Here is a 10,611-nt window from a genome sequence, read left to right on the forward strand (position 1 = left end):
TGTCGCGTAAAAAAAAAAAAAAACTTTAAGACTTCGAAAATAAAATAATACCAAACGTCTCTCTTTTTGGAGGCGTTGTCCTGACAGTCAGTGTTCTTCTTCAATCATGTATTTTATTTGTTTATCTCACACCCAGGAGAACGGGAAACGGGACTCAGCCGTTCAAACCCCCCCAAACTCTACAGAAGAACCGTTCTTGCTGGCAATTAGAAATCCATCTTCTCCTATTTATTTATTGCCCGAAGGATCTCCGTTTTTCCTTAGAATATCCCAAAGGAAAACGACTGATATTGAAACGTTAAAACATCAAACTAAACTTTCAGCGTTTAAAAAAATAAATGAGCAAGGGGCTCCCGAGTGGCGCATCCGGTGAAGGCGCTCAGTGTGGAGTGCAGGATGCGCCCCATAGCCCGGGCAGCGCAGGCTTGATCCCAGGCTCTTCCACTGCTGACCGTGGACGGGAGCTCCAATTGGCCGATTGCCGGCCAGGGTGACCTCGGCTTACCCCTGTAGTCTGGCCAGAAAATGACAAAAAAATAAATACAATTGGGGACTACAAAATTGAAAAGCCATTCAATGCAGGCTTATGTTGTACAAGAAAAATTACATTTCTTGTACTGCTGGAAAAATATCCTAACGTCAACCCCCCCCCCCCTTTTTTTGAAGAAGTACATTCTTCCTTTATTGGAGCGACAGATGCATCGTGCTTTCGATCGCGTCATTGATCGATAACATTAAAAAAACAAAAAAAAAAACAAAGATATATATTTTTAGAACGATAAATGTAAAATCACATGAAAGCGAATCGGGCGAAATGAGTCATTAAAATAAAGTCTTACTGTGAAAATAAAAGACGCACCTCAAACAAGCACCTTGTCTGATTCCAGCAGAGGATATCCCTTTCGAATCGGGAAACAAACAAACAAAACAACACGCTGGCGGAAAAGAAGACAGCCACGTAACCTTTTCGGTTAAGTTTAAAATCGTCCTAAGAAGTAAAACAAAAAAAAAATAAAGAAATCTACCAGGGATTTTTTATTTTATTTTTTTCTTGTTTTTAGCCCAGGCTGGTTTCAAAGACTAGAACCTCCTGTTTTGCATATCGATTTCACCAGTTAATTTAGCGTTTTGTGTCGTTGATAGAACTGTACAACACAAACACACACACACACACACACACACACACACACACACACACACACACACACACACACACACACACACACACACACACACACACACACACACACACACACACACACACACACACACACACACACACACACACACACACACACACACACACACACACACACACACACACACACACACACACACACACACACACACACACAAACACACACACACACACACACACACACACACACACACACACACACACACACACACACACACACACACACACACACACACACACACACACACACACACACACACACACACACACACACACACACACACACACACACACACACTCACACACACACACACACACACACACACACACACACACACACACACACACACACACACACACACACACACACACTGACACACACACAACACACACACACACACACACACACACACACACACACACACACACACACACACACACACACACACACACACACACACACACACACACACACACACACACACACACACACACACACACACACACACACTGACACAACACACACACACACACACACACACACACACACACACACACACACACACACACACACACACACACACACACACACACACACACACACACACACACACACACACACACACACACACACACACACACACACACACACACACACACACACACACACACACACACACACACACACACACACACACACACACACACACACACACACACACACACACACACACACACACACACACACACACACACACACACACACACACACACACACACACACACACACACACAAACACACACACACACACACACAAACACACACACACACACACACTCTGTTCTACGGTTTCTCGCTTTTTATTTGGAACAAACTTTCAAGAGTTAGTCGCTTTAGTTTTTAAGTTGATTGCAGATTTTAGAATTAGTTAGGCTTTTTTTTTTTTTTTAATTTATAAATCAGTCGTATCGTGTTTGTAAATCTGTGGTAGCTTTCATTGAAAAAAAAAAAAAAAACTGAAAAAATACACAGTGTAGCGCCATCAAACTTGTAATTATTTGGGCGATTTTTAGCTTGTAGTTTTAACTTATTCTTGTTAACTTAAAAATCTATTTATTATTATTATTATTATTATTATTATTATATTATTATTATTATTATTATTGCCTCGTATATAAGTATGTTTTGTGTATATTTATGGTTTATTTAATTATAATTGCAAGTTTAAACAATTAAACAAAAGTTTTCAATCTGCTGAGATGTGGTTACGCCGTTTTTTTTTTTTAATTTCTTAAACGGGAACGAACAAAAAAAAAATATATATATATAATACAATTAGGCTTGAGTAAGGCTCTCCATAGATGCATTGATTTAAAGAATTTAAAAAAATGTAGTCGACAAATATTTAGAAACATTATTTGTGTGCTTGATGTTATGACTAATGTTTGTCTTGTTAAAAAAAAAAAAGCTTTTTCTCATTCTTTCATCTTGTATACAAATATATATTCTGTTTGTAGACCCGTTTTTGTTTTTTTTTTTTTTTTTGGTTCCTTTTCCCCCAAACATGTAAAGACCTGGCTAAAACCACGATTCTGAAGTGGAGAAAATCGACTGATTGAGAAGGACGGCTGATGCCAGCTCTGTGGTCCAACTGTGCCGCGGCAAAGTGGCGGCCAACGACAGGACGCCATGTGCTTCAAAATGGGGGCTGTTCGTTGGGTCAGAGTCCTTCAGAATGGTTGCGATTGAAGCAGTCTGTCGTTATGGGACTGGCTTCCCTTACAGCTCAGTAATTCAGGGTTTTTATTCAAGGCTGGTCCCGTCAACAAACAAATATGCGAGAATTACAAAAAGGGTTGGTAATGCATTTTAAATGGAAATGAACATCTGCTGTATTGGAATGCAATGCAAGGATTCTTCTGCCTGTGTATTTCGTCGGGGGAGGGGGTGGTCTGTGTTTCCTTTGCTGTGTTAACTTAACGTTTATTTGGATGGTTTAAAAATAAATAAATCAAGGCCAGAGTATGTCAGAGAAAAGGGGGAAAAAAAATGAAAAAAAAGATCAAATAATAATAAATAAATTTAAATAAAAACCTTACCGCTACTTTAGAATATTTATTACAGGGGTACCAGCAGTTGGGTGCTGCGAAATACTTTTTTCATGGAATTGTTTAATGATTTGTACTTTTCATGCCAGAAAAAAAAAAATGAAATAAAAGGTTACGAATCTTACCTGCTTGGTTGTGGGGTGTGGTTATTTGAGCTGGCTGGCTGGCGGTCTCCTGTAAGATGTCCTGTAAGTTGGTCTCAAGAGACTCAAACCTCACAAGAGGCGTTCCAAGTTTTGAATCAACCAGCGTTGTTTTTCTTTTATCGATTCGTAATCCAGTTAAGGTCAGATTAATTATTGTCCGACTATGATCAATCATAGTCTGGAACAGCATTCCAACTTGCAAGCCACGTGTTTATACAGTAGTGCTGATTATTGATTTAGCATTGAGTATTTATCCATACTCTTCCATATATGCATTAGTCTTGCAATATTGTAGTGCTTCTTGTTATGGGTTGACAGAAAGGTTTAACCAGAGCGCTAACATGGCTACCTCCAAAGCCCTTTGTGCAAGAACAACAGATTTCATCGGTGTTTAAATCACAAGACAGACTTAGAAAAAAGTGCACTGATCGATTTTGGAATATATAAGTAGTTACAATAAATGTCAGCAAAAACTAAAAGTGAAAAAATTGAAATATGTTGATTGCATAAGTGTTCAGACCCGTCAACTCAATGTTTGGTGGAAGCACCTTTGGCAGCAATTACAGCCACAAGTCTTTTTGGGTAAGTCTCTACCAACTTTGCACACATTTTTGATTGGAGGATTTGCTCAAGCTCTCTCGAGTTGCTTGGGAATCGTTAATGGACAGCAGTTTTCAAGTCTTTCCACAGATTCTCAATAGGATTCAGTGCTTTGACTGGACTTCAAGAATATTCCCTTTCTTATTCTTAAGCCACTCCAGTGCAGCTTTGGTCTTGTGCTTTGGATCATTGTCCTGCTGAAAGGTGAATTTCCGCCCCAGTTTAGCAGACAGACAGGTTTCCCTCTAGTATTTGCTTGTACTTTGCTCCATCCATTTTTCCTTCAATCCTAACAAGCTTTCCAGTCCCCACTGAGGAGAAGCATCCCCACAGCATGATGCTGCCACCACCATGCTTGACTGTAGGGATGGTGTTGACTGGAAGATGTGCTGTGTTGGGTCTCTGCCAAACGTAACGCTTGGCATTTATTCCAAAAAGTTCCAATTTGGTCTCGTCTGACCACACCTTTTGCCATTTTTGCAGGATCACTCAGGTGCTTTGTTGCAAACTCCATGTGGGCTTTGAGATGGTTTATTTTTAGTAACTGCTTCCGTCTTGCCACCCTGACACACAGGATACCTTTGTGAAATGTTCTGGATATTGTTGACTCATGCACATTTTCCCCCATCTCAGCAACTGAACTGTGTAGCTCTTTCGAAGTTATCGTTGGCCTCACAGTGGCATCCCTCACCAGTTTCCTCCTTGCCTGGCTGCTCGGTTTGGAGGGGCGGCCTGGTCTAGGTGGTACAACGTACCTTCCATTTCTTGACGATCGAGTAGATTGTGCTCACAGGGATATTCAGAGACGTCAGTGTTTTTTTGTACCCTTCTCCTGATCTGTGCTTTTCAGTGACTTTATCCTGGACTTGCTTTGAAAGCTCCTTGGTCTTCATGGTTGAGTCTTTGCTTGAAATACACTACCTGACCAAGGAACCTCACAGAGACAGGTGTTTTTATTCTGCAATCATGAGAACCACTAATATTGCACACAGACAGAGGCCACTCAATTAATTGTGTGGGTTGTTAAGATAATTTCGTACACCTGAATTAATTTAGGTTTGCGACAAAGGGTTTGAATACGTTTGCAATCGTGACTTTTCCTTGTGTCATGACTGTAAGCTTTAAAGCAAACGCAATATACAATTGAACTGTAGTTAGAAATGTTGGACAGGCTTGGTTCAAGCTACCCTGCTAGGCTGACTATTAGATTAACTGCAATTCAAAAAAAGAATCCGTCTTGTTTAAGCTTGTGTAGAACAGCCGAGTCTGTATGCGGGAGTGGAGAACCCAGGTGGAACACGACCTGGCTCTTTGGAACAGCGCCACGCTGCAGTCTGCAGAGTTTGTAGCGGCCTCTACTGGCAAAAGACGGGATTGCAATACAGAAGGGAAAGCTGTTTTCTCAGAAAACAAAACAGAACCACCTCCCCTTTAAGCAAGACTGTAAATGTGTGTGTATTTATTTATTACAAGAATATATATTTTTATCCATTACTGTAAAACACAATCAGGAAACACTAAAAGAAACTCCCACACATTGAAAAAAAAAATACTTTCAGTCATTCGTTTGTTGAATTTATCGTTCTACAACTTTGTTTTTAGTTTATATATTGTTACTGCACTGAAGGTCGGCACATTCATTTTACAACAGCCATGCAAACACGTGACAAACGCAGGTAATCTTTGACTGGTGTGCACTGTCCAGCTGCAGACAGAGTCTACAGCCCCAGTCTGGTATTAGATACGAGTGAGTTCTACAGATGCAGGAGGGAATGGTCAGTGATTACACTCCGGATGTGACAAGCACACATGGTGTATATATAAAACAAGACGTTTACTTATTTTACACCCCTACCAAGTTTCGTTTCAGAATTATAAATCGAGGCTGTTCGCTTGCGCCCCAGCAGAAAAGTCTAACGCTGCCCCTCGACACACAAACGAGGCACAGTTTCCAAAACAAAAAAAAACACACAAAGATTTCCTCTACAAACTGACAGATGGGACACAGGGAGATTTTCAATTATCTGTTTTTTTTTTTTTTTTTAAAAGGAGATGGCTTTAGATCAGATTTAAAATGGACTTTTAATTTGTTTTTTGTATTCCCTTTACTATGTCATGGTGCTTGACATCACCCGGATCGGTTCGGAGTTCTGTTTCTCCCATATGGAGTTACCCCGAATTCCTAAACCCGCCTTTACCGGACTTGGAGTTCGCCTGTAGAACCCTAAACGCCGGGACAAACAGCATCCTTCACCCCATTCAAACCAAGCTTTCAACTGCCAGCCCCACCGGCTCCCTGCAAAACAGATGTAGGAATGGAGGCGGTCACGGCATAGGGGGGGGACCCCAAAAAAGGAACGGCAAAACAGAAATGCAACTTGAAGCGACCGCGTGAGTCGCCTGGGAGCACTTTCAGCTGCGTGAAACGCCAAAGGATGACAAAGCATTTCAAACAGGACTACTGGTTTCAACACACAGCTTTACAATAACAGACCGGTAGCAAAATGATCTAAGAAAACAAACTGGTGTCTTTGTCATTCAGCTCCTAATCTCCCCTCCCCTCCCCTCCCCAAAGAGACTGAAATGGTCACAGTCTGTATTTTGTGGTCCATCGTTTATTTTATTTATGTATAGGTCAAATAAAACTCCTAAACAAAACAGAAACTCCTCATTACTCTGGCTGCTGTCTGGGGGAATGAAATTTACAGGAAAAAAAAAGGGCAAAATCATCCTTCAGTAGTTCTTCAGCGTTTGCTTGGTCGCTGCATGTGATCCTGTTCAAAAATAAAGAAAAACAAATGACTGCAAATGAATTTTAACACGCACTATGTTATAAATCACAGTTTACCCTGTTTATAAAGATGCCTCTCTGGGATTTGCAATGCTTGCCGGTTCTTTACCATGCTTTATTACACTACGCTGTTACTACGGGACACTGCAGTTCCCAAGTAGCGCCCCGCCCCAGCAGAGCCCCGGTTCTTACCCCGGGATGCTACAGCTCATCGTGGGATGACAGGTCCAGGTCATTGGGCTCCTGGCAGACCGCAGGCGTGGTGAACTCCATCTGGTATTCGCAGCGGCTGGGCTCCATGCTGGAGACCACGGCAGTCTCCGTTCCACAAGTCAGCTTCACCTGGGAACACGGCACAGGGGGGCACTCACAGGAGCTTCCGCAGAACAATTGCCTATCACCTCATGCCACCCAGCGTTAGCGCGCCGCAAAAAAAAAATATTACCCAGGGCTGGAGATGAGACTCCCACTGCAGTTTCTATCCGTTTCTGGTTTTACTGGGAGTTTAGGGAAGACACATCTGAGCTTGTTCCCTATTGCACGCTGTGGCTGAGCAGCAAAACATCCCGTGTGGGACCGACTCACCGTAGTGGATCGGCTGGGCCCTTGCCAGCATCCTGTCCCTTGCTCGTACTTCATGACTGAGTACTTGTCGTCCTCCGGACCAGCCCAGGAGCCCCAGGTTCTATGACAGAAGAACAGTACAGGCTCACACTGTGGATCACAGGCTACTTCCCCACTATCTCGCTGACAAACTATTTCTCAGCGATGAACAGAACCATCAACGGCGTGAAGAACTTAGTCTTTCTAGCGACGGCTGTCAGGTGTGGCACCCCGAAATCAGGATCGATAAAACTAGCACACCTCCCTGAAATCTGAAAAAAGGCAGCTGTACTACGAAAAACCAGATCAGAAAGAAGAAATTCTAACAGCGATTTGTTAGTACAAAAAACATCTCGCTCGTATCAACGACAACACATTTACGAGGACCGTCATCAACGTCTCACCCAAGATTGGTTTCCGAGCCCCCGAACTTCTGTTTCTGTGTCACCCGACTGAAGGGACAGAGTCTGTAGACGTACCTGAGAACAGAAGACAGAGAGAAGATCAACCAGCCAGCTCACTGACCGAGACAGCAACTCAGTGCGAGACTATCACAGAGAGGGTGCTCAGAAACGAATAATCTACAAGATATATGCTGGTTACAACGAGAAAACGAGAGTGAAAAAAACACAATATATTAAAAAAAAAAAAAATAGCTATACAATTTATGAATGAGCCAATGGATTATTTTATTCTTGTAAATGTGTTTCAGTCCCTCACATTTCAGTTTGTATAGTGTGGGTTTTATACACTGCTAAAATTATAATGGAATAGAATTCTCATTACTCACCAAAGAGTACATGCTTTTTGTGTTAAAAATAATCATAATTATATTATATGAACAGGCCAACACATAAATGCACAACAGATCTGAAGTGTTGGCACAGTCGATAGGATTCACCGATATTCACTTTGAGACTAATAAACAGGATTGACACTCCAAATCTATCATCAAGTATGACCTGGATTAAAACATCAAAATCTGTTTTACAATACTACATAAATAAACCCTAAAAACTACATTTCCACTAGCCTTCACTCCCCTGCCCCTCCTCTCCACGTTTCACTAGCTTTCACTCCCCCGCCCCTCCTCTCCACGTTTCACTAGCCTGCACTCCCCTGCCCCCTCCTCTCCACGTTTCACTAGCCTGCACTCCCCTGCCCCCTCCTCTCCATGTTTCACTAGCCTGCACTCCCCCGCCCCTCCTCTCCCCGCCTCTGTTTCAGTGTGAAATGCTCAGCTGGTATCAGGCCCACCAGAGACACGCAGCCTAGCAACCAGCATCCCGTGGCCCGCAGGGACTCTGCCTGCACAATGGGAGCAGACAAAGACAGCAACACCCACTGCAGCTGCTCCTTCACACGGCCGCTGCCCGACTAGCAGAGGAGGCTGTGAATATACAGCTACGGACAGAAGTTATGCAGCACCCTGTAATTAACTCATTCAGCTTCGTAAAGTCAAGCGAAACCTGCTGAATGATCTTACGTTAACATATTGAACTACACCCCGCTTTGTAGCTTTCCCAGATACTTAAACTGACAAATGGGAAATTTCTGTATCCAACATGAAACGCTGTACTGCTGTTATGGTTTCCGGTAGACCTCTGCGAGATCATTTTGTAGTTTCTTGTTAAATAAAATATCTAAATCATGTTCTGGACATTTTTTTAATGAATGTCTCAATCCTTAAATTCTAGGTGATGCAAAACGTTAGGCCAGAGGTTTTTTTTTTTAGTTTTTTTTTTAAAGATAGAAATTTGTATGGTTTGTGCAAACCGTTTAAAACTATCGGTTACATTTTCAACTAAACCAAAACTCAATGAACAGCGGTATTTCATTTCTGTTCTGCTGTTGACATTTTGACACAGAGAGACGTCATAAATTGAAAACGACTACTGCTTTGACAAAGTCTTTTAAAGGTATTTTGCATACTGTTTTAAACCCCCTCCTCACTCCGAATTTCGCGGGACACTTACTCTCCGGTGGTCAGCTCGTAACACTGGCTGTACAGGTAGGAAAACTCTGCGTTGGGTCCAAAATCAAACGAAATCTCTTTCTCCAGACTCCTGAAGGGAGGAAAACACCAGACACACATTGGAACAGTATTACCTCGTTTTAGACGACCATACTGCAAGTCCAGAGCGCTCTCAATGCTCCCTTACAGTCGAAACATTGCTGAGTTGACTGTACTTCGTACGTAGTTTCAACAGCTGTGGGACAACTTTCCATGCTGGAATTCTCTTTCACTTTGAGTTAAGTGTTAGATTTTGATACGGTCATTTGAAAATTCTGGTCGAATATTCGTCACAGTATACCAAAATGAAATAGTCATACAATTCCCAGTTTAATATATTGTTCTCCACATCCACCCTCCCCTCCCTCCTTGTCGCACACACGTGAGTGAACTGGGAAGCACTCAGCCCAACACCAGGCTCTGAGCTCTGTCAGAAAGACAGGGCTGGTTTACCTGATCTGCTCTTCCAGTTCTCTCAGACCTTTTTCAGCTTCATCGAACGCGTCACGAGATTTTTGAGCAGCTGGAAGAGAGAGAGAGAGAGAGAGAGCGCGCATGACTGTGGGACACTGCAACTTTAAAAAGACGCCTCTACTAGACACAGCATTGCCACGGTTACTAGGCAGAGTTCTAACGCGGCTGTCTTTCCTGTTAAGAGCTGTGTAGTTCCTGCGCTCCGCTCCGGTAAAAGCAATGCCACTTTCATGCTTGGGACCTTTCCCAGCAGACGACGCCCCCTCTCCGCCTGTGCGAACGGCTTCTTCTTGGGCTAGAAGAAGTCGCTCGTCTTTACTTCTAAGAAAAACAGTGTTGTAAGCTGCAGTTCATAATTCAGGATTCCACTCTCACTGCAGAAAGAGAATATGCCGAAACTGACTCTTGAGCGCCGCGGCATTTCTCCATTAAGCAAGGAGACAAGGTGCGATCGCATTTACAGTAAGCAACTCCAGCGATTTTAGGGAGAGGTTTTGAGCCCAGATGGGCAGATCGTGTCACTGCCGTTGCCAGGAATAACCATCTTGCACACCCCCTGGACCACAAGACAGAGGAGCGCACAGCACCTGCTCTCCACCGGCAGGGAGTGACATCAGCATTCACCACGGTGACATCACAAGCCCCACCCCCCAGCCTCCTCTTAACCCTTGAGCTT

The 10,611-nt window shown here is 43.0% G+C and overlaps 1 protein-coding gene across 1 annotated transcript; it reads right to left on the reverse strand.

Moving 5' to 3' along the window:
* Nucleotides 1-6,652: 6,652 nt before the first annotated feature.
* Nucleotides 6,653-10,033, reverse strand: LOC121304468 (glucosidase 2 subunit beta-like). Its single transcript, XM_041235626.1, has 6 exons — nucleotides 9,915-10,033; nucleotides 9,424-9,513; nucleotides 7,852-7,926; nucleotides 7,430-7,529; nucleotides 7,037-7,186; nucleotides 6,653-6,827 (listed from the first exon to the last, which is right to left on the reverse strand). Exons 1-5 carry the CDS (start codon nucleotides 10,016-10,018, stop codon nucleotides 7,046-7,048), a joined length of 510 nt encoding a protein of 169 aa, XP_041091560.1. The 5' UTR covers nucleotides 10,019-10,033; the 3' UTR covers nucleotides 6,653-6,827; nucleotides 7,037-7,045.
* Between the last annotated feature and the right edge of the window lie 578 nt (nucleotides 10,034-10,611).

Source organism: Polyodon spathula, chromosome 38 (genome assembly GCF_017654505.1).
Source record: "Polyodon spathula isolate WHYD16114869_AA chromosome 38, ASM1765450v1, whole genome shotgun sequence".
Taxonomy (NCBI): Eukaryota; Metazoa; Chordata; class Actinopteri; order Acipenseriformes; family Polyodontidae; genus Polyodon; species Polyodon spathula.

What these genes read in the sequence shown, in the direction of transcription:
- LOC121304468 (XM_041235626.1), bottom strand. Translation starts at nt 10,018, where the DNA reads ATGCGCGCTCTCTCTCTCTCTCTCTCTCTTCCAGCTGCTCAAAAATCT. An exon ending in GAACTGGAAGAGCAGATCAG is followed by an intron (nt 9,514 to 9,914) that starts GTAAACCAGCCC and finishes TCCTCCCTTCAG; the next exon opens with GAGTCTGGAGAAAGAGATTT. An exon ending in GGCTCGGAAACCAATCTTGG is followed by an intron (nt 7,530 to 7,851) that starts GTGAGACGTTGA and finishes CTTCTGTCATAG; the next exon opens with AACCTGGGGCTCCTGGGCTG.